At 45.3% G+C, this 24,371-nt stretch overlaps 1 protein-coding gene across 3 annotated transcripts; it reads left to right on the forward strand.

Annotated features, from left to right (window-relative positions):
• The first annotated feature begins 1,425 nt into the window (after window positions 1-1,425).
• c25h1orf159 (chromosome 25 C1orf159 homolog) lies at window positions 1,426-24,371 on the forward strand. Of its 3 annotated transcripts, none has more exons than XM_063033506.1 (9): window positions 1,426-1,720; window positions 1,827-1,934; window positions 12,121-12,205; window positions 12,997-13,098; window positions 15,415-15,480; window positions 15,589-15,772; window positions 19,806-19,831; window positions 20,470-20,500; window positions 23,223-24,371. In XM_063033506.1, exons 1-7 carry the CDS (start codon window positions 1,628-1,630, stop codon window positions 19,825-19,827), a joined length of 660 nt encoding a protein of 219 aa, XP_062889576.1. In that variant the 5' UTR covers window positions 1,426-1,627; the 3' UTR covers window positions 19,828-19,831; window positions 20,470-20,500; window positions 23,223-24,371. The 3 variants fall into 3 exon arrangements, with proteins under 3 accessions (XP_062889576.1, XP_062889574.1, XP_062889575.1); XM_063033504.1 differs by having other exon boundaries at window positions 1,439-1,720; window positions 15,589-15,723; window positions 23,223-24,364; XM_063033505.1 differs by having other exon boundaries at window positions 1,444-1,711; window positions 15,589-15,723; window positions 23,223-24,363.

The raw sequence follows: 24,371 nt of genomic DNA on the forward strand, positions 1-24,371 counted from the left end.
ATGTGTCGTCTGCATCAAAGTTCGAAGCAACATTTATTATCAGAGTACATACATGTCACCACACACAACCCTGAGATTCTTTTTCCTGTGGGCATACTCAGCAAATCTATAGAATAGTAACTGTAAACAGGATCGATGAAAGAGCTGGAGCATAGATGACAACAAACTGTGCGAATGCAAATATCAATAAATAATGAGTTCATTTAATAACAAGTTAAAGAGTCCTCAAAATGAGATCATTGCTATGGGAACACCAGAAAGAGAAGAATGTAGTTAGCCTCTTTCTTTTAAAAATCTTTTTATTATTATTATCCAAAATTGACACCAGTACATGGAAGTAAGCAACAACGTCTCAAGAAAAAAAACATTATTTTAAAGATTGAAAAATTTTTGGTGATAATAAAAAAACCCTACTAAGCAAGAAAAAGTGGGAAAAAACCCCATTAGGTGGTCAACCCCGAAGCCATGCGTCATACAAAAAGCTTCTCAAGATAAACAGTAGTTAGCCTCTTTTGCTGGTTGAGGGGTAGTAACTGTTCTTGAACCTGGTGGTGTGGGTCCTGAGGCTCCTGTACCTTCTACCTGATGGCAGCAGTGAGAAAAGAGCATGGCCTGGGTGGTGGGGAATCAACAATCAACACCGGAGAGTGTGCTGGGGGCAGCCCACAAGTGTCACCACACATTCCAGCGAAACCAGAGCGTTTCAGCAGAACACCACAGAATGCAGAGAGTAACAAAACAACAGCAAAAGCAGACTCGGCTCCTTCCTACCATTCTGAAATGCAATTTCTCAACAATAAATTAGGAAAAAACACACTCACAAAAGAGAACACGAGGTATTCTGCAGATGCTGGAAATTCAAGCAACTCACATCAAAGTTGCTGGTGAACGCAGCAGGCCAGGCAGCATCTCTAGGAAGAGGTACAGTCGACATTTCAGACCAAGACCCTTCGTCAGGACTAACTGAAGGAACAGCTAGTAAGAGATCAGAAAAGAGAAATACATTTTCCCCCCTCCCCTCCTTTTGGAAATAATTTCTATCCCCTTGCCTCCCCTCTGGTTGGAAATACATTCCCCCTCCTCCCCTCCCGTTCGCTTGGAAATACATTCTCCCCCCTCCCCTTGGAATACATTCACCCCCTCCCCTCAGAGATATATTCTCCCCCATCCCCTCCCTTTGGAAATACATTCTCCCCCCATCCCCTCTCCTCCCCTTTGAATACATTCACCCCTCCCTCAGAGATACATTCTCCCTCCTCCCCTCAGAGATACATTCTCCCTCCTCCCCTCAGAAATACATTCACCCCCTCCCCTCAGAGATACATTCTCCCTCCTCCCCTCAGAAATACATTCACCCCCCTCCCCTCAGAGATACATTCTCCCTCCTCCCCTCAGAAATACATTCACCCCTCCCCTCAGAAATACATTCTCCCTCCTCCCCTCAGAAATACGTTTTTACTTCACTCCCCTCAGAAATACATTCTTACGCACTCCCTTCCAGTTGGAAATACAGTTCCCTCTCCCCCCCCCCTTGGAAACATTACCCTAAACTGGCGACCAGGATTTGGGGCGGAAGCTGTTGCATAAACTGATTTGAAGGGGGTGTGGAGAAGGCCGTGCCTGCATTATGATACGAGCGCTGTCTCCCAGCAACCGAGTGCGAAAGGGGTTTAAGAGTTGCCGGCGCTGCAGGAGGCTCCGAATGTCTGAAGTTAGTAAAGTAAGACTTCTTTTTGTGGGAGGTGATGGGGACACTGGCCGAACTGCGCCCGGAGTGTGTTTTTTTTCCCTCACTGTTGTCTGTGAAGTTCCGTTCTGTGTTTCAGGCGGGTGGCCGTGAATTTCCACGGGACCTCCTTCCCGTGAGCGTGTCTTTCGCCTTGATGGTGGCTGGATCCGCCCTGGGAGCCCTGGCCGGGACGCCGCCGTCTTCGGTACGTTGCGCTCTCTTCCCGTGCTTCCTCCTCCGAGACGCTCCCTCAAATGCAGGAAGTGTTTGAAAATGTCTGTAAGCACAACTCCCCCCACCATGACCGCCTCCTCCCCGGCTCACTAACTAGTTGGGGGGAAAACTCTCTCTGTTGGAAATTGCGAACCAGTCCCACCGCGTTCCTCAGTCTGTGTTAAGGTGATAATGGAGTTTTGGCTTTGGGTGGGATTCAGTTTTTTGTTTGTGCGGCCGCAGAACTTCCGCAAGTCGGTGTAGACTTGGGTTCGGTAAAAAATTCCTCTTGGAACCAAGTACTCTCCGCTCACAGATTTGAGCGGATGAAGATACGTCTTAACTCAAAGCTAGGTGTGTTATCACTGCCTTATACAACAGGGAGTTTTGTTTTGTGGTCGAAGTACAGTGCAGACTACATAAATATATATTAAAAAAGTAATAGCGAGCCAGTGGTCACGGGCCATTCAGTAATCTAATGGCGGAGGGGAAGAAGCTGTTCCTAAATTGTTGAGCAACACACTCAAAACTATTTCACAAAATGATGGGGGAACTCAGCAATTCGGGCCGTATGTACAGAGGGGAATAAACAGCCTCTGTTTCGGCCGACACTCTGCCAGAGTAAGATCAGCGAAGGAGTAGAAGTTTTGCCGAAGGAGGAACCGTTCGTGGCCACACATTTTAATTCCACATCCCATTCCCATTCTGATATGTCTATCCAAGGCCTCCTCCACTGTAAAGATGAAGCTACACTCAGGTTGGAGGAACAACGCCTTATATTCCATCTGGGTAGCCTCCAACCTGATGGCATGAACATTGACTTCTCAAACTTCTGCTAATGCCCCACCTCCCCCTCGTACCCCATCCGTTATTTATTTATATATAATCTTTTTCTCTCTTTTTCTCCTTCTGTCCCTCTCACTATACCCCTTGCCCATCTTCTGGGATTCCCCCCTCCCCCTTTCTTTCTACCTAGGCCTCCCGTTCAGTGATCCTCTCATATCCCTTTCGCCAATCAACAGTCCAGCTCTTGGCTCCATCCCTCCCCATCTTGTCTTCTCCTATCATTTCGGATCTCCCCATCCCCCTCCAACTTTCAAATCTCTTACTAGCTCTTCTTTCAGTTAGTCCTGACGAAGGGTCTCAGCCCGAAACGTCGACTGTACCTCTTCCTAGAGATGCTGCCTGGCCTGCTGCGTTCACCAGCAACTGATGTCTGTTGCTCGTTCACTTTATACCTGGTTCAAGTCACGTGTCTGGCATAATACTTTTATATTGTACCCAGTTAAGTGCTTTGCATAGTCCATGAATACAAGAGATTCTGCAAATGCCAGAAATCCAGATCAACACACACACACACAAAATGCTGGAGGAACTCAACAGGCCAGGCAGCATCTATGGAGAGGAATAAACAGTCAAAGTTTGGGGCTGAGTCCCTTCGTCAGGACCAGAAAGGAAGGGACAAGCCAGAATAAGAAGGTGGGAGGAAGGGGAGGACTAGAAGCTGGCAGGTGATAGATAGCTAAGACCAGGTGGGTGGGTGGAGTGAATGAAGTGAGAAGCTGGGAAGTGATAGGTGGAAGAGGTAAAAAGCTGAAGAAGGAGGAATCTGATAGGAGAGGAGGGACACCAGGGGGAGGTGATAGGCAGGAGAAGAGAAGGGGTAAGAGGGAAGCCAGAATGGGGAATGGAAAAAAGGAGGGAGTAGAAATTACTGGAAGTTAGAGAAATTGCTGTATATGCCATCAGGTTGGAAGCTACCCAAGTGATTTGAATAGACTACATCTTTACAACCTCTTCATGATGGTCTGCTGAGCTAATTGGTAGTTATTGTTTCTCAGTGGCTGGGCCTGCTAAAGCCCCATCACTTCTAGTTTCAGTGTCTTTCAACTTCTGCAGAAGTTGGTACACGCTGGTTCCAATCCACTGTGATGTCCTTTTAGATCATAAAACATGGAAGCAGAGTTAGGCTATTTGGTCCATTGTCTCTGTTCCATCATTCCATCGCGGCAGATTTATTTTCCCTCTCAACCCCATTCTCGTGCCTTCTCCCTGCCACCTTTGACACCCCGATGGATGTAACTTACACACGAGAAATAAATAAATCCTGAGCCTTGAAATATTAATTCTGCTTTTCCTCTACTGTATGCGGATTGGCTTGCTGGGAAATGCATGTTTCTGCAGATGCTGGAAATCTTGAGCAACACACAATCTGCCAGGGGAACTCAGCAGGTCAGGCAGCGTCTATGAGGGGAATAAGCAGTTGATGTTTCTGCCTTGATGAAAGGTCTTGGCCGAAAACATGATCAAGAACTTAACAACCTCCACTTAAAATACACCCAATGACTTGGCCTCCACAGCTGCCTGTGGCAATGAATTCCTCAGATTTACCACCCTCTGGCTAAATAAAATCCTTTTCAGCTTTGTCCTAAATGGATGTCCCTCTGTTCTAAGGTTGAGCCCTCTGGTCCGAGATTCCCACTTTAGGGAACATCCTCTCCATATCAGGCCTTTCAATATTCAATATTCATGTTAGGGAACTGACAGAAAATTGCGTCAGGGAACTGAACCACTTGTGTGATTTTAACTTTCCACATATTGACTGGGACTCCCATACTGTAAACGGGCTGGATGGGATAGAGTTTCTCAAATGTGTTCGGGAAAGCTTCCTTAATCAGTACATAGAAGTCCCAATGAGAAGGAATGAGGCAAGACAGGAGACAGAAGTTTGTGTAGGAGACACAGTTTATAGAAATGAGGCAAAGTGGCAATGAGGTCATGGTCCCTGTACAGATTACAGAGGAGGAGGGGCTTGCTGTCTTGAGGCAAATTAGGATGGATAAGTCCACAGGGTCTGATAAGGTTGTTGGTCAGACCTTGTGGGTGGCAAGTGTAGAAATTGTCGTGACCCTGGCCAAGATATTTATATTATCCTTAATAAAGGGTGAGATACCAGAGGATTGGAGAATAGTCAATGTTGTCTACTGTTTAAGAAAGGCTGTAAAGTAAACCAGGAAATTATAGGCTATCATTAGTGAGAAAGTTATTGGAAGGTATTCTAAGTGAGAAGATATATGAGTATTTGGATAGACATGGACTGATTAGGGATAGTCAGCATGGCTTTGTGTGTGGTAGGTCATGTCTAACCAATCTTATAAAGTTTTATCGTGGAAGTTACCAGGAAAGTTGATGAAGGCAAGGCAATTGATGTTGTCTACGTGGACTTTAGCAAGACATTTGACAAGGTCCCACATGGGAGGCTGGTCAAGAAGGTTCAGCCGCTCGGCATTCAGGATGAGGTAGTAAATTGGATTAAACATTGGCTTTGTGGGAGAAGCCAGAGAGTGGTAGTAGAGGGTTGCCTCTCTGACTAGAGTCCTGTGACTAGTGGGGTGCCACGGGGATCAGTGCTGAGTCCATTGTTGTTTGTCATCTATATCGATGATCTGGATGATACTGTGGTTAACTGGATCAGCAAATTTGTGGATGACACCAAGATTGGGGGTGTAATGGACAGTGAGGAAGACGATCATGGCTTGCAGTGGGATCTGGACCAGCTGGAAAAATGGCAGATGGAATTTAATGCAGACAAGTGTGAGCTGTTGCACTTTGGTACGACCAACCAGGGTAGGTCTTACACAGTGAATGGTAGGGCACTGAGGAATGTGGTAGAACAAAGGGATCTGGGAATACAGATCCGTAATACTTTGAAAATGATGTCTCAGGTAGATAGGGTTGTAAAGAAAGCTTTTTGCATATTAGCCTTCATAAATCAAAGTACTGAGTACAGAAGATGGAACGTTAGGATGAAGTTGTATAAGACATTGGTGAGGCATAATTTGGAGTATTGTGTGCAGTTTTGGTTACCTACCTATAAGAAAGATGTAAGTAAGTTTGAAAGAGTACAGAGAAAGTTTACAGTGATGTTGCCGGGAGTAAAGAAAGGTAGTAAGTGACGTATAAGGAAAAATTGAATAGGTTAGGATAGTATTCTTTAAAACATAGAAGATTGAGATGAGATTTGATAGAGGTATACAAAATTATGAGGGATATAGATAGGGTAAATGCAAACAGACTTTTTCCACTGAGGTTGGGTGGGACTACAACTAGAGGTCATGGGTTAAGGGTGAAAGATGAAATGGTTAAAGGAAACATGAGGGGAAACTACTTCACTCAGAGGTCCGTGAGAATGTGGAATGAGCTGCCCCCACAGCTGGTGCTTGCAAGCTCGATTTCAACATTGAAGAGAAGTTTGGATAGGTACATGGATGGTAGGGGTATGGAGGGCGATGGTCCCGGTGCAGCAGTTTAAGTGGTTTGTCATGGACCAGATGGGCTGAAGGGGCTGTTTCTGTGACTACATGACTCTGTAACTGGAGCTCAATTAGCACATTTTCCCAATTCAAAATTGGAGTATGGTGTTCTGTCCTGTATAGGACAGAAATAGGCCTTTTAGCCCAGCTGAATTTTGCACTATAAAAAGCAGTAAGTTTCTATTCCTATATTTAATTGTGTAGACATATCCTTCCCCTGTCCTTCATAATGGAACAGTGGTATATTCCAAGTGACATGCCAAAATTCTGTAGGAACTCAACAGGTCAGGCAGCATCGATAGAGGGAAATGAACAGCTGATGTTTTTGGTTGAGACACTGCATCTTGAGACGGTAATATGGATCCGTAATATATCAGGAGTGTTCGATGGCTCTGGGCCTGTAGTGCTGGGGTTTAGAAGAATGGGAGGGGGCCTCATTGAAACTGACTGAACGTTGAAAGCCCTCGATAGAGTGAATGTGGGAGATGACGTTTCTAACAGTGGGAGAGTCTAGGACAAGAGGGCACAGCCTCAGAATAGGAGGATGTCTGATAGAAGACAGTGGCTCATGGAAGAAGGGGAAGGAGATGGGAATAAATGGCAGGAACTGAGAAACATTGACCAATGCCGGCCTTGTCGATGGCACCTATGTCTTGTCAAATGATGATACTTGTGCAACAGATCAAAATTTGTGAGACACTTATGCCATTTACGGAGTAATCTCAGTGGTTGACTGCATTATTCCTCTCTCAAGGTTAATGGATTTCTCGTACATTTAACAGTATGCAAATTTTACCATTTGGCTTTTCCATCAGCAGGGTCACTTGATGACTGGGCAGAGGTTCAGTAATTGATTTTTTTAATTGACTGATTAAGGCAGCTGAACAGACTTAAACTGTATTATTGGCACATTATACAGCGGAGAAACATAGAGCAACACACACAAAATGCTGGAGGAGCTCAACAGGTCAGGTAGTATCTACGGCGAGGAATAAACAGTCAATGTTTCGGGCTGAGTCCCTTCGTCAGGACTGGAGAGGAAGGGGACAAGCCAGAATAAGAAAATTGGAGGAAGAACAGGTCTAGAAGCTAGCAGGTGATAGCTAAGACCATAAGACATTGGAGCAGAATTAGGCCATTCAGCCCATCTAGTCTGCTCTGCCATTTCATCATTGGCTGATCCTGGATCCAACTCAACCCCATACACCTTCCTTCTCGCCATATCCTTTGATGCCCTGATCGATTAGGAAATGATCAATTTTCACCTTAAATATACCCATGGACTTGGCCTTCACTGCAGTCTGTGGTACAGCATTCCACAGATTTATCAATCTCTGGCTAAAAAATTCCTCCTTACCTCTTTTCTAAAAGGCTGCCCCTCAATTTTGAGGTTGTGCCCTCCAGTAACCTCACCATAGGAAAAATCCTCTCCATATCCACCCTATAGAGTCCTTTCAACATTTGGTAGATTTCAGTGAGATCCCCCTGCATTCTTTTAAATTCCAGTGAGTACAGGCCCAAGGCTGCCAAACGCTCCTCATATGTTAACCCCTTAACTCCCAGAATGATCCTCGTGAACCTCCTCTGGACGCTGTCCAATGACAGCACGTCCTTTCTGAGATAAGGGGCCCAAAACTGTTAACAATACTCCAAGTGTGGCCTGACTAGTGTCTCATAAAGGCTCAGCATTATCTCCTTGCTTTTATATTTTATTCCCCTTGAAATAAATGCCAACATTGCATTTGCCTTCTTTACTGCAGACTCAACCTGTAAATTAACCTTCTGAGGCTCTTGCACGAGGACTCCTAAGTCCCTTTGCACCTCTGATGTTTGAACCTTCTCCCCATTTAGAAAATACCCCGCACTGTTGTTCATTTTACCAAAATCCATTATGATATATTTCCTAACACTGTATTCCATCTGCCACTTTTTTGCCCATTCTTCCAATTTGTCTAAGTCCTGATGCAATTGCATTGATTCCTCTGCACTATCTACCCCTCCACCTATCTTCATATCATCTCCAAACTTTGTCACAAAGCTATCAATTCTGTTATCTAAATCATTGACAAACAATGTGAAAAACAGCATCCCAATACTGAGCCCTGAGGAACACCACTAGTCACTGGCAGCTAACCAGAAAAGGTCTCCTTCATTCACACTCACTGCTTCCTGCCTGTCAGCCATTCCTCTGTCCATGCCAGTAATTTTCCTGTAATGCCACAGGGTTTTATCTTGTTAAGCAGCCTCATGTGTGGCACCTTATCAAATGCCTTCTGAAAATCCAAGTAAAGGACATCCACTGCCTCTCTTTTGTCCAACCTGCTTATTACTTCCTGGAAGAACTCTTAACAGATTTGTCAGGCAATATTTCCCTTCACAGAAACCATGCTGACTTTGACTTATTTTATCATTTGTCTCCAAGTACCTCGAAATTTCATCCTTAATAATACACTCCAACACTTTCCTAACCACTGAGGTTAGATAACTGGCCTATAATTTCCTTTCTTTTGTCTTCCTCCCTTCTTAGAGTGGAGTGACATTTGCAGTTTTCTCATCCTCTGGGACCATGCCAGAATCTAGTGATTCTTGAAAGATCATGACTAATGCATCTGTTATCTCTTCAGCAACCTCTCTCAGGACTCTGGGATGTAGTCCATCTGGCCCAGTTGACTTATCCACTTTAAGACCTTTGAGTTTGCCTAGCAATTTTTCCTTTGTAATAGCAATGGCTCTCTCTCCTGCTACCTGACACTCACAGACATATGACACACTGCTAGTGTCTTCCACAGTGAAGACAGATGCAAAGTACCCATTAAGTTCATCTGCCATTTTTTTTTGTCCCCTATTACTACCTCACAAGCATCATTTTCTAGTGGTCCAATATCAACTCTGACCTCCCTTTTAGTGTTTATATAACTGAAAAAACTTCTGGGATCCTGCTTTATAGTATTGACTACTCTACCCTTGTATTTCGTCTTTTCCCTTCTTATAGCTTTTTTAGTTGCCTTTTGTTGGATTTAAAAAGCTTCTCAATCATCCAACTTCCCACTCATTTTTGCTACCTTATATGTTCTTTCCTTGGCTTTTATGCTGTCCTTAACTTCCCTTGTCAGCCACAGTTGCCTACCCCTGCCTTTTGAGAACTACTACTACTGTGGGATGTATATATCCTGTGCCTTTTGACTATTCCCAGAAACCTCAGCCATCTCTGCTCTGCCATCATCCCTGCCAATATCCTCTTCCAACCCTCCTGGGCAAGCTCCTCTCTCATGCCTCTGTAGTTCCCTTTATTCGATTAGGATACTGATACATATGACTTGTGCTTCTCCCTCTCAGATTGCAGTATGAATTCAATCATATTATGATCGCTGCCTCCTAAGGGTTCCTTTACATTAAGCTTCCTAATAAGATCTGGGTTATTACACAATACCCAATCTAAGATGGTCTCTTCCTGAGTAGGTTCAAGCACAAACTGCTCTAAAAAGCCATCTTGTCGGCATTCAACAAATTCCCTCTATTGCAATCCAACACTAACCTGATTTTCCCAATCTCCTAGCATACTGAAGTCCCCCATTACAATGGTGTCATTACCTTTATTACATGCCCTTTCGAGCTCCCTTTGCAATCTCAACCCACATCTTTGCTACCATTTGGAGGCCTGTATATGATTCCCAGAATGGCTTTTTTACCTTGCAGTTTTTAACTCCACCCACAAAGATTCAACATTCTCTGACCTCTTTCTAAAGATGTAATTCCATCGCTTACCAACAGAGCCATACCACTGCCTACGTCTTCCTGCCCGTCCTTTCGATACAAAGTATATCCTTTGACTTTAAGCTCCCAACTATGGCCTTCTTTCAGCCACGACTCAGTGATGCCCACAACGTCATACCGACCAATCTCAAATTGCATCACGGGTTCGTCCACCAGGTGAGGGGGCAGATGGGTTGGAGGGGGAAGAAGTGTTAGGTGGAAGAGGTAAAAGGCTGAGGAAGAAGGAATCTGAGAAAAGAGTAGAGTGGACCGTGGGAGAAAGGGAAGGAGGAGGGGCACCAGGGGGACGTGATGGACAGGTGAGCAGAAGAGAAGGGGTAAGGGGGAAGCCAGAATAGGGAATGGAAAAAAGAGACAAGGGGGAGGGAGAAGAGATGACTGGAGTTAGAGAAATCACTGTATATGCCATCAGGCTGGAAGCTACCCAAGTGCTTTGAATAGACTACATCTTTACAACCTCTTCATGATGGCCTACTGAGCTAATTGGTAATTACTGTTTCTCAGTAGCCAGGTCTGCTAAAGCCCCGTCACTTCTAGTTTCAGTTTAGGAAATGTAAGTAGATGAGGGAGCGGTTGGATGAAGTAGGAAGCTGGGAGGGGAGAGGTGAGTCCAGGTGAGGAGGAAGGTGGATGGATGAGCTGGGGGGGGTGGTGAAGTAGTAAGCTGGGAATGGATCGGTAATCCAGGTGAGAGGGGAAGTGGGTGGATGAGGGAGGGGGGATGACATAGGAAGTTGGGAAGGAATAGGTAAGTCCAGGTGAGAGGGAAGGTGAGTGGATGAGGAAGGAGTTGGATGTAGTAGGAAGCTGGGAGGGGAGACGTGAGTCCAGGTGAGAGGGGCGGTGTATGGATGAGGGAGGAGTTGGATAAAGTAGGAAGCTGGGAGGGGATAGGTGGAAGAGATGAAGGACTGAAGAAGAAAGAAAAATGGAGGAACAGTGGGGAACTGTTTAGCATGCCATCCATACGGATCATTTATTAAATCAGTACATCAGGGTTGAACAAGATAAAACAATAACAGAATGCAGATTAAAATGTTGTGTTGTGCCCTGCACTGCACATTTTGTGTAAAGGTCAAGTTAGGTATCTACCTTACTGTGCTAGGGGATTGTTCAAGAGTCTGATAACAGTCGGGTAGAAGCTGTCCTTCAGCCTGGTGATAGGTGCTTTCAGGCTTTTGTATCTTCTACCCGATGGGAGGAAGAGGGAATGTTCGGGTGGGGAGGAATGTTGACAGAGTCCATGGAAGGTCTGGTTTCTACGTCGCGCTGAGCTGCAACCACAGCTCCCTGCAGTTTCTCGCGGTCACGGGCAGAGCAGTTGCCGTCCCAACCTGTGATGCATCCAGATAGGATGCTTTCTGTGGTGCATTGATTAAAAAGACTCGCCTGTGATTATTTGGTGTCATTTATTGTTCATAAACCTGCCTGTATTGGGATTAGTTTGTCTCCTGAAATAGCAGTCTGTTTCCTGGGGGGTGGGGGGTGGCACACGGTAATGTATGGTTAGTGTAATAGCTCCAGTGACCAGGATTCATTCTGCTGCTCTCTGTAAGGAGCTTGTATGCTCTCCCCAGGATCGCGTGGTTTCCTCCGGGTGCTCTGGTTTCCTCCCACACTCCAAAGACGTACGGATTAATAGATAAATTCGTCACAAGGCTGTAACTGGAAGTGTGGGCTCATCGGGCCGAGAGGGCCTGTAACCACATTGTATGTCTAACTAAAATAAATAAATATTAAAATTAAGTAGGAGTGCCGCAGGGATGTTCATCAACATTCAACAGGCATCACTGAGACCTATCGGTGTCGTCTCGTTGCTTGGGGCATCTTGCTGCGTGTACTTAAATACTTAATTTATGTAAAAGAGAATCTTCCTTTGTCTGTCCAATAGTTTGAGGTATTGTAAGGTTTTTGGAGAAACACCATGAGACATTGGAGCAGAATTAGGCCATTTGGCCCATCAAATCAGTTCCACCACGGCTGATTTATCAACCCCATCCTCCAGCTTTCAACCCATAACCATTGACCTCTTTGACAAAAAGGAGTCTGCCTTTTTCCTTTCTTGATCCCTAAACCTTTCTTTTCCCTCAGATCCCTGCAGTTGTACCCAGTGGATGCTGTGCGGATCTCCCGGATGAGGTTGGCCTCTGTCCTCAAAGCAGCCTTTGTCATTCAGGTACGATTTCAGTGATGGCAAAACCCGTCGATATCGCCCAGCAATGAACGTACCAGGGTCAGCCACGCAGCACCTGTGCAGAGACGCACAGAGCCAATGCTTCAGATACATGGCCTCAAGAAGCTCCAAAGCAGAAAGAATTGAAGCGTTGATTCCTCTTCTTGTTAGCAAGGATGAGGAGTGTCTATTTTAAAATCCGCTGGCAGAGGGGAGGAGGCTTTTCCTGAAATGTTGAGTGTGTGTCTTCAGGCTCCTGTACTCCTCCCTGATGATAGCAGTAAGAAGAGAGCAGGTCCTGGGTGATGGGGTCCTTAATGACGGATGGCACACAGACAGACAGAGTGACACACACACGCACAGTCACAGAGAGAGAGAGAGACACGCACACAGACTGAGAGACAGAGAGAGAGATGCGTGTGCACATGCACACTAAGAGACGGACAGTCTCACACACACACACACACACACACACACACACAGAAAGGGATGCAGAGAGAGGCATACACAGAGAAACACACACACCCAGTGAGAGAGAGAGATACACACACACAAGCACACAGAGTGAGAAACACACACACACAGTATGTGAGAGAGAGAGACAGAGACTAAATTGCTGTGAATTGCTGGTTTTCAAGATGCCAGAGTGTGTGGGGAAATGGATGATGGAAGTGGAGACTGAGAGGGGAGGGGAGGGGAGGGGAGGCATGCAGAGCGAACGGTGGGGTAGGTAAGTGAAATATTAACACAGTGTGAGAACAACTTGTCTAAAAGCAGTCACTACCTGTCGTCAGACTGTTACAGACATTGGTTCAAGAATGGCAGCTCCACCTGCATTAGGTGTGTGAACGGGACGTCAGTACTTTCATCAGCCAATCAGACAGCGTGCATTAACTGTAAGTAAACAAACTTTGTGTTACTAACTTGGGCTTCAGGTCACTTCCCGTTGGTTTGCTCACTGATGACTGTTGATAGGAACTGTGGTCTTTCATTTCCTCATTCTGAGACCAATTACTTTACCACCTCAATAGAGCAACACTTTACACTTCATTAGAACTAAAGGAACAATGAGCATTACAGCTCAGTACAAAAGGGTTGCTGACCTTTTAACCTACTCTTAAAATCAATCCAGCCCTTCCCCCTCACAAAGCCCTCCGTTTTCCTATCGTCCATTTTCCTGTCATCCATGTGTCCATCTAATATTTTCTTAATTTGTATCTGCCTCTCCCATCACTCCTGGCAGTCGGTCCCACACACCCACCACTTACACCAAAGTGCCCTGCCAGGGCGTGGTGTTAGAAGCAGATATATTAAGGATGTGGTTTTGGGGTACTTGGAGGTGCATGATAAAATAGACCACAGTTAGCATGGTTTCCTCAAGGGACTACCTTGACTGACAAATCTGCTGGAGTTCTTTGAAGAAGCAAGCAGGTTAGACAAAGGAGATTTGGTTGATGTTGTGTACTTGGATTTTCCAAAGGCATTTGATGAAGTGCCACATATGAGGCTGCTTAACAAGCTATGAGCCCATGGTATTACAGGAAAGTTTCTAGCATGGGTAAAGCAGTGGCTGATTGGCAGGAGGCAAAGAGTGGGAATAAAGGGAGCCTTTTCTGGATGGCTGTCGGTGACTAGTGGTGTTCCACAGGGGTCTGTGTTGGGACTGATTCTTTTTACGTTATATGTCAACGATTTGGATGATGGAATTGACAGCTTTTTTGCAAAGTTTGCAGCTGATGCGAAGTTGGGTGGAGGGGCATGTGGTTTTGAGGAAGTAGAGAGGCTAAGGAAGGAATGAGACAGGTTAGGAGAAGGGGAAAAGAAGTGGCAGATAGAATACAGTGTCAGGAATGGTCATGCTTTTTGGTAGAAGAAATGAAAGTATTAACTATTTTCTAATGGAGAGGACATTCAGAAATCTTGAGTCACAAGGGGACTTGGTACTCCTTGTGCAGGATTACTTAAAGGTTAATTTGCAGGTTGGGTCTGTGATGAGGAAGGTAAATGCAATGTTAGCGTTCATTTCAAGAGGACTAGAATATAAAATCAAGAATGTAATGATGAGACTTTACAAAGCACTGGTGAGGCCTCATTTGGAGTATTGTGAACAGTTTTCAGCCCCTTATCTTCGAAAGGATGTGCTAAAACTGGACAGGGTTCAAAGGAGGTTCACGAAAATGATTCCAGGATTGAATAGCTTGTCATATGAAGAGTGTTTGATGGCTCTGGGCCAGTATTTATTGGAATTCAGGAGAATGAGGGGTGACCTCATTGAAACCTATCAAATGGTGAAAGGCCTTGATAGAGTGAATGTGGAGAGGATGTTTCTTATGGCGGGAGAGTCTAAGATCAGAGGGGACAGTCTCAGAATGGAGGGGCATCCTTTTAGAACGGAGACGAGGAGGGATTTCTTTAGCTGAAGAGTGATGAATCTACGGAATTCGTTGCTACAGGCAGCTGTAGAGGCTAAGTCTTTATGTATATTTAAGGCAGAGGGTGATAGATTCTTGACTGGTCGGGGCACAAAGGGATATTGGGGAGAAGGCAGGAGATTGGGTCTGAGAGGGAAAATGGATCAGCCATGATGAAATGGAGGAGCGACTTGATTGGCCGAATGGCCTAATTCTGCTCCTATAGTTTATGGTCTAATTGTTTTTATTAGAAACATTTAAGAGACTCTTAGACAGGCATGTGGATGATAGAAAAATGGAGGGTTATGCAGGAGGGAAGGGTTAGATTGATCTTGGAGTAGGTTAAAAGGTCAGCACAACATTTTGGGCTGAAAAGCCTGTATTGTGCTATAACGGTGTATGTTCTATATCACAGCACAGAAACAGGCTCATTGGCCCATCTAGTCCATGCTTCCTAGTCCAATCGACCTTTACCTAGATCATATCCCTCCGTACGCCTCTCATTCATAAACCTAGCCAAATTTCTATTAAATGTTGTAATCAAACCTGCATCCACGTCTTCCGTCAGCAGCCCCCTCATGTTCCCCTTGATCCTTTCACCTTAACCCATGACCTTTCCTATCAGCACTCTCTTTTCCTCCCCCCCCCCTTTGTTTTAGCTTTCCCTTGGATGCTTAATTAATTTAAACATTTAGTAGGCTGGAAACTCTACACCTGCAACATGAATCTGCCTCATTTCAGCTTTGTTTCAATTTCATCATCTCTGCATGAACTTCACTCTCGTTAATGCTTCTGTTACAGTGCATTTCAGCTACAAAGGAAAAGTATCAAACGACACCACTATGGGCCCAACCATCCTTAAAATTGGTAAGGAGAAAGTGTACAGATGCTAGAGAGCTTACAGCTGTTGCTTTAGAAACACCATTTTGTTTACTCTGAAAATAAGTGGTTTCATTTCTCTTGTTTCCACTAAAGGGGGACCAGAAATTGCTGCCTCGGTGTGTCTGGGAACACTCGTTATCAGTTCTCTCTTAATTTTGTCCGTGGCTGCTTTTTTCTACCTCAAACGGTCGAAGAAGCTCCCGTTTTTGTTTTACCAACAAGGCAAAGGTGACTCACTGGCACGTGTTTGTGTATATTTATTCAATGTGCTGCTGAGGTAAATGAAATTGTAGGTAGTCTGTGTCCTAGGTAATCTCTGTCTCACTCTAAAGTTTAAGTTCAAGTTTATTGTCATCTGACTGTACATGAATACAAACATTATTCTCACAGCCTGAGGGAAGAAGCTGTTACCCAGTCTGACAGTCCAAGTCCTGATGCTCCTGTACCTCCTTCCCGATGGTAGTGGGTCAAAGAGATTGTGATGGGTGGTAGGGATCCTTAACAAAGCTTTGGGTCCTTCGTCTGCAAACGCTGCCGGCAAATGTCACAAGTGGAGGGGAGGGGGCGACGGGAGACCCTGGTGACCCTCTTGCCATTTTTACTGTGCTCCGAAGGGTCTTGTAGTCCGATGCCTTGCATCTTCTGTGCCACACAGTGACGCCAGGCAGGACACTCTCAAAGGTGCTCCTGTAGGAAGTTGTTAGAACGGGATGGGGAGCCTTGCATGCCTCAGTCTCCTCAGAAAACGTAGACACTGTTGGGCCTTCTTGACTAATGAGGAGGTGTTGTGGGTGCAGGTTAGATCAACTGGAGATGCTGCTGCGACCGTGTGTGTGTCACCATCTTGGTTTTTGCTTTCCTTGTTCGAGCCCTATTCCTTCACTAAAACAGTAGTGAGGTGACTGTCCAATGTTATTTCCATCTCACTGTGTAACCAGCTGGTAACCGGTCACATTTATCCAAAATCATTACATTATTTCCCACACTACCTCACTTGCTGATAACTAATTGGGTGGCCTCATTGGAGAATCCAGTTTAATTTGGTCTTCGACCTTGGGCTTCTCGAGTAATTGGTTATTATTGTCACAAGTCCTGAAGTTCAATGGAAGATCTGTTTTGCACACCATCGACACGATCATTTTGTTACACTGAGCACTGAGGTAGTAGAAGGTAAAACAAAGCAAGAATGCAGAATAAAGAGTTACAGTAATAGAGTGCAGGCAGATAATAAGGTGCAAGGCCATGACCAGGTACAGTCCTATGTAAACGTCTTGGGCACATATATATAGCCTAAAGACTCTTGCATAGTACTGTATTTGTCAACGTAGAGTGGAGAGCAAGTTTCTGAATCTAGAGTGGGAGCAGAGGGTGCTGAGGGTGGAGTGCCGTGGGAGGGGGCATGACAGGTGGCTGAGAAGGAGTGCTAGGGGTGAGGGCTGGTGCAGATACAGACACACCCAGCCCTGAGACACCAGGCAAGGTCATTTGATTCCAAACAACTGGTTTATTGATCTTTGCAGAATGTCTCTCTGGTGCTTCCCACTCCCTCCCCTCTGCCTTCCCCTTTTCCCAACCATGATTCCCCTCTCCCTGCCCTCTTCCTACCATCAGTCCACAATAGAGACCCATTTCAGAATCAGGTTTATCATCATTCACAGATGTCATGAATTTTGTTTTTTTTTTGCAGCAGTACAGTGTAATACATAAAATTACAATACTATACAAAAGTCTTAGGCACCATAGCTACTGTATATATGTGCCTAAGACTTTTGCACAGTACTGTAGATTGTGAGGTCAAGAGCCTATCTTTTTGTACTAGGGAATTGTTCAGCGGAAGCCTTGCATTTTAATCTTATTTTGCTCCCACTGGGCTAATGGTGGTCTGTGTGGTTTCTATGAATGAACACCATTTTCAGTGCTGAATGGACCCATGTGTATGTGCAAAGATTAAAAATAGGAACAGGTACCAGTCGAACAAGGATAGGACTCATCTGATGTAGCCTGGACTTCACATTGGACCAGAGGGACTTGTGACCATGTGTACCTCTAAATAAAATAAGATAAATTTTATATTCTTGCGTCATATTTCCCATCAGCCTTCAGTGCTCCAGGGAAAACGATCCAGATTTGTCCAACCTTCTCTTATCGCTCATACCCGCGAATCAGGTGGCATCCGAGTGAGGGGGAGGGGCATGAAGTAAGAAGCTGGGAGGTGATTGGTGGAAAAGGTAAAGGGCTGAAGAAGGAGGAATGTGATAGGAGAGAATGGTGGACCATGGGAAAAAGGAGGAGGGGCACCTGGGGGAGGTAATAGGTAGGTGAGGGAAGAGGTAAAGGGCCAGAGTGGGGAATTGATTGAGGGGGAAGTACTTAAAGAAACAAGTAAGTACAGCAATTATAATGATGCACAGGACGGAACTTTTTACGCCAAACTAGCTCTCTGATAGGATTCAGATTTAAGTTTATTAATCTAGGTCATCCAAGTCTGAGCCGCGACCTTGACGTTTATCTTCTTTTTATCAAATTGACATTTACTTAGAGATGCAGCTCGGAACAGGCCCTTCTGGCCCTTTGAGCTGCAGTACCCAGCGACCCTCGAGTTAACCTTAGCCTAATCATGGGATCATTTATAAAGACCAATTAACCTACCAACCTGTTCACAATTTTAAACAGTTCTATCATTTCACCTCCACCCTCATTGCCTTCCCACAGTCGTGGGAAAGCAGCCCCTCAAAGACCCCCTCCCCCGCTGGTCGTTCTCTCTTCTACCCCACCACCTCCCAACAACCCCTCCTGTTGGGCAGAAGATTCAAAAGTTTGAAAACCCATACAACCAGACTCAAGAACTGCTTCTAGCCAGTGTTATCAGACTGCCTTTCATGCTCATGTAGACCAAGGTTTGATGATGCCAACATCCTTGGCAAGGAAGGGAATGCCTACAAGAGAAAGATTAGGGAGTCACTAGAGACAGAGCATGTGGGGGATCTAAGTGTAGATTCTAAGAGTGTCAAGGTAGCTCCAGTCTGGGACCACGCATTCCTAAAGAGGGTTGACCCTAAAAAATGGACCAGTCAGAGCAAGGCCAGTTCAAACTAACCAGTCAGGAATAGGCAATCAGGATCAAGCATTGAGCCCCTGCTCTCTTGAGAGGGTACCTAAAGAGGAGTCTTTTGGGAGCTTGTCATTTGACTAGCTTGAGCCTGAGGAAGAGAGTTGGGTTTACTGTTGAAACGTTGCAGTTAGTATCTGTAAGTATGTGACTGTGAAAGCCAAAGGATAATACAGACCTAAAGGGACGTCCCAAAATCCTGGACTCCCCCACTATTGGAAACATCTTCTCCACATCCACTCTATCCAGCTCTTTCAATATTTGATAGGTTTCAATGAGATCACCCTCTCATTCTTCTAAACTCCAGCGAGTGCAGGCCCAGAGCCATCAAACACTCCTCATACATTAACCCTTTCATTCCCAGAATCATTCTCGTAAACCTCCTCTGGACCTGCTCCAATGTCATCGTATCCTTTTTCACATAAGGGGCCCAAATCTGCAATCTGACCAATGCCTTATAAAGCCTCACCATTACATCCTTGCTTTAGTGCTCTGGTCTTCCCCAGTTCTTTGCCAGTGTTCGGCTGTGTGGGACTGATCACACAGTTGCATTTTCACCCATGACCAGGGTACTACATCACGACCTCGGGTCGTCGGCAGAGTGTTCTGAGGTCTCTGAGATTTTGCACTTCAGTATTCTCTGTGTTTTATTAATTGTAATTATTTGTATTGTTGTCCTTGGGATTTTTTTATGTTATTGTTTATTCTTCTCTAGATTACACTTAAGTAGCAATTGTATTTGATTACTTCCAATTAATTCTTCGAGACTTTCTAGGTGTCCAACTAAGTATCCTTGGACCATTTGTCTTTTATTAGAATAGTTAATGGTAAGCTTGTTATTAGTCTGGGATTTTATAAATTGGGTATAGATTCTTTCATGCCCCGGAGTGTATTTAAAGGGACAGTACTAATCCCTCATTGGCTCGATTGTCCTGATCCTTGCCTAGTGAAGTTTTCCCAAGTAGAACCTTGTAGGTTCAGCTGTTTTGTTTTGTTAATAAAATCCCTAGTTTTGTGTAACCTTTTGAGTCTCTGTGTAATCCTGCGCTTGGGTCCAAAGGTGCAACTTGATAACAATTGTGTCACAACTGTTGTGTTTCAAAGTCTTGTTCCTTGAATTGAGTGTGTACAGACATGTGGTTGACAATTCTCAAAGTTTGAAAATCTGACTTTCTTACTTAAGATCCTTATTAATTTTCAGATTCCATACTTCAGCCAAGTGAGATGGTAAGCAATCTTCAAGCACGACCTTGGGTTTCTTCACTAAAGGGAAATGTGTTGCACCTGGATGTATTGGATTCTATTTTTAGAATCTTAGATAGATTATTATCTAACTCTATTCTCACCTATACATCGGAACATAGAGTGAAATGCGTCAGTTGTGTCAACGCCCAATGCAGTCTGATGATGTCCGGTCTTACCAACCCTAAACTGCACGTCTTGTGGGACGTGGGAGGAAAGCGAAGTTCCCGGAGGAAACCCACGCGGTCACGGGGAGAACGTACGAGCTCCTCACAGATCGGTAGGAATTGAACCCCAATCAGTGGCTCCACAAAATGTTACAGTAACCGCTACACTGCCCAAGCACAAGTATCTAGATGTGAAGTATAATTTGCTATTCTGCTTGATGAAGCTTTTAGGCCAATTAAACTGAATATAATGGAATTTAGAACTGGATAAGAATCAACAGCTTTTATTTGATGTGCCTGAGAGATCCAGGCAATTTATGTGTAAATGTTTAAAGTTCTGTCAGTAATTTGTGCAATAGCTTGCCCCTTTCTTTTAATTCAGCGGTATTGTAGTTCTGCAACACCCCGAACCAGTGGTGTTGATGTGACTGGCTTCTCCTTCCTATGTTTTCACAGGCAGAAATGATGAGGAGTTCCGTTCGATCAGGTAATGGACTGGACGTTATGATGGAGATGGTTATTCTGGTCGCAGGTGTAATTACGATGATCAGAGGGGTTTAATGTGACAGGGTGATGCTTTGGTCGAGCACCTCCACTCCATACACAAAGCAGAATTTCCCGGTGGCGAACCATTTTAATTCCTGTCTCCTTCCCGTTCTGACATGTCGGTCCATGGCCTCCTGCCACGATGAGGCCACTCTCAGGGTGGAGGAGCAGCACCTCCTTTTCTGTTTAGGTAGCCTGCAACCAGAAGCCACGGACACCGATTTCTCCAGCAATGCACACAGCAGGTCAGGCAGCATCTATGGAAATGAATAAACAAACTACCTTTCGAGCTGAGACCCTTCATCGGGACTGGAAAGGAAGAGAGAAGATGTCGGAATAAAAAGATGGGGGGAGGGAAAGGAGGACAGCTAGAAGGTGATGGGTGAAGCCAGGTGGGTGGGAAAGGTAAAGGGCTGGTAGGAGAGTGGACCGTGGGAGAAAGGGAAGGAGGAGGGACACCGGGGGAGGTGATAGGCAGGTGAGAAGAGGTAAGAGGCCAGAGTGGAGATTAGAAGAAGGGGGGGAGAGAATTGTTTTCTTTCACTGGAGGGAGAAATCGATATTCATTGCATCAGGTTGGAGGCCACCCAGACAGAATATAAGATGTTGCTCCTCCACCCTGAGGTTGGCCTCATCGATGCACAAGAGGAGGCCATGGACCGACATGTTAGAATGGGAATAGGAATTAAAATGTTGGGCCACCAGGAGGTTCTGCTTTTGGCAGATGGGGCAGAGGTGCTCAGTAAAGCGTTTCCCCAATTTACGACGGTTCTCATCAAAGTAGAGGAGGCTGGATGCAATAGACAACCACAGTGGATTCGCAGATGAAGTGTTGCCTCACCTAGAGGGACTGTTTGGAGCCCTAAATGGAGATGAGGGAGGAAGTGAATGGGTACATGAGGCACTTAACTTGTTTGCAAGGATAAGTGCCTGGAGGGAGATTAGTGGGGAGGGACAAATGGACAAGGGAGTCGCTGAGGGAACGAACTCTGGAGAGTGGGCGGAGGTAAACGTGTTTGGTGGTAGGATCCCTTTGGAGATGGCAGAAGTTACGGAGAACGATGTGTTGGATGCAGAGCCTCATGGGGTGGTAGGTGAGGACGAGGAACTTTATCACTGTTGAGGCAGTGGGAAGATGGGGTGAAAGCAACGTCCGTGATATGGAGGAGATGGGGCAGCATCAATGGTGGAGGAAAGGGAAACCGCATTCTTTAAAGAAGGAGGACATCTTTGATATCCTGGAAAGGAAGACCTCATTCTGAAAACAGATGCGGTGGAGAGGAGGATAAGAAATGGGAATATCACTTTTACAGAACACAGTGTGGAAAAAGGTATAGTCAAGATAACTGCGGGAAATGGTAGGTTTATAAAAGATGTCGGTAGACAGCTTGTCTCCAAAGATGAAGACAGAGAGATTGAGAAAGGGGAGGGAGGTGTCAGAAATGGAACAAGTAAATTTAAGACCAGAGTGGAAGTTGATGGAAATTGACGAGCTCAGCACGGGTGCATGAACCAGCACCAATGCAGTCTTTGATGTAGTGGAGGAAGAGTTGGGAAGCATTACTGGGGAAGGCTTGGAACATGGACCAACGAAAAGGCAGGCAGAGCTGGGGCCCATGCGGTTCATGAGAGGAGGTTCATGAGAATGAGTCTGGGAATGAAATGGTTAATGTGTATGAGGAGCATTTGATGGCTCTGGGGCTATACCTGCTGGATTTTGGAAGAGTGAGGAGGAACCTTGTTGAAACCTATCGAATATTGAAAGGCCAAGATAGAGCGGATGTGAGGAGGATGTTTCCTATAGTGGGGGGGTTTAGGATCAGGAGGCACTGCCCTAAAATAGAGGGACGTCCCTTGAGTCATAGTCATAGTCATACTTTATTGATCCCAGGGGAAATTGGTTTTCGTTACAGTTGCACCATAAATAGTTAAATAGTAATAAAACCATAAATAGTTAAATAGTAATATGTAAATTATGCCAGGGATAAGTCCAGGACCAGCCTATTGAATCAGGGTGTCTGACCCTCCAAGGGAGGAGTTGTAAAGTTTGATGGCCACAGGCAGGAATGACTTCCTATGACGCTCTGTGTTGCATCTCGGTGGAATGAGTCTCTGGCTGAATGTACTCCTGTGACCACCCAGTACATTATGTAGTGGATGGGAGACATTGACCAAGATGGCATGCAACTTGGACAGCATCCTCTTTTCAGACACCACCGTCAGAGAGTCCAGTTCCATCCCCACAACATCACTGGCCTTACGAATGAGTATGAACAGATGAGGAGGAACTTCTATGGCCAGATGGTGGTGAATCTGAGGAATTCATTTCCACAGATGGCTGTGGAGGCCAGGTCATTGGTTATATTTAAAGTGGAGGTTGATAGGTTCCTGATTAGTAAGGGTGTCAAAGGTTACAGGGAGAAAACGGGAGATTAGGGTTGAGAGAAATAATAAATCAGCCATGATGGAATGGTGGAGCAGACTTGATGGGCTGAATGGCCTAATTCTGCTCCTATTTCTTATGGTCTTATTATTATAAATTGTTTTATTATGAATAAAGTTTATTTTGAGATTTTAACAAAATGCTAGGACGTTAATGGTTGGTGCTTGGTGCTGCTCTGTCCAATGTTTGGACCTCACTCTCTCTCTGATTTGCATTTCAGTCAGAAAGCAGAGATATTCCAGAAGGGAGCGCATGTCTGCGTCTACGGCCTCGGCTGCCACTGTCAGCGACATTTGACCTCTGCCCAGCACCGACCCCGTGTGCTGGAGATGTGTGCGTTATTTAAAGGTTGGCTCTAGGGAGGGACTCATTGCCATTCATGGACACCAGTGTTAGGTTAGAAGACTTGTGCAACTGGCGGCCACAACAGGTCTGAGGTGGATACCGGTCCAAAGTGACTGAAGTAGAAATGCGTATGAGCAGGTACCAGGTGGAAATTGGATGCTATTTTAATTTCCAGGACTTCTGATGTTCGCTGGAAATACAAAGGGCGTTGTCAGTGTGTGAGAGAGAGTGACAGCTTCTTCCCCGGATGTCTTTCCACCTGTTGGTTGCCGTCTAGAGAAACTGACCTGCTTTCTCCTCCTTACTGGCCTGTCACCCCCACTGGGACATAGGCCACCGACGACAGGGTAGATGACTGTGACGAACTGGGCCAGTCTTTCAACTTGTCCACAGGTGTAGCCCATCTTCGAAGATCCTTCCTCTTTCAGGGATGAAGTCTTTGGAGCTTCTGTTGGTGTTTCTGTAGATCTGGGTCCCACGTCCAGCCCTCCTCCTTTTGCAGCCAGGCTTGGGGCTGTGTATGGTGGGGTTTCCTCTTCATTGCTGTACATCAGACTGGAAGGAAGTCTGCATTCCTCTCCTCTTGTAGAAGCTGATATTTTATTCTGGCCTCAACGAAGCCCTTTAGTTTGAAGTCATCAGTCTTATGAGTTTAGATTCATCTGCTGTGCCCGACAGTTGCTTGTAGGCTCTAACCAAGTTCTGCTTCCACCGAGGACGGGCAGCTGAACGCAGTGGCCCCAGCTTCTGTTGGTCAACACTTTTGTGCCCGAGCCCAAGTGGACGTTGGAGATGGTAACTGAAGCTTGGGTTTTCAGGCTGACCTCTCGTCAGCTTCCAAGCCTGTCCATTGTATTGGGCGGAGAGGAACGTATGGATAACAAGTCCATGTAACTTCTAGCTAGTACTGGATAGTGTTCGATGTATATATTAAAAAGATAAAATAAAATAAATATTTCCTTACTGTTCTCTCTATTTTGTACTTTGGAGCATTTATTGAATTTTTTAAGGAAGAATAGCAAGA

The sequence above is a fragment of the Mobula hypostoma genome, chromosome 25 (genome assembly GCF_963921235.1).
Source record: "Mobula hypostoma chromosome 25, sMobHyp1.1, whole genome shotgun sequence".
NCBI classification, from domain to species: domain Eukaryota; kingdom Metazoa; phylum Chordata; class Chondrichthyes; order Myliobatiformes; family Myliobatidae; genus Mobula; species Mobula hypostoma.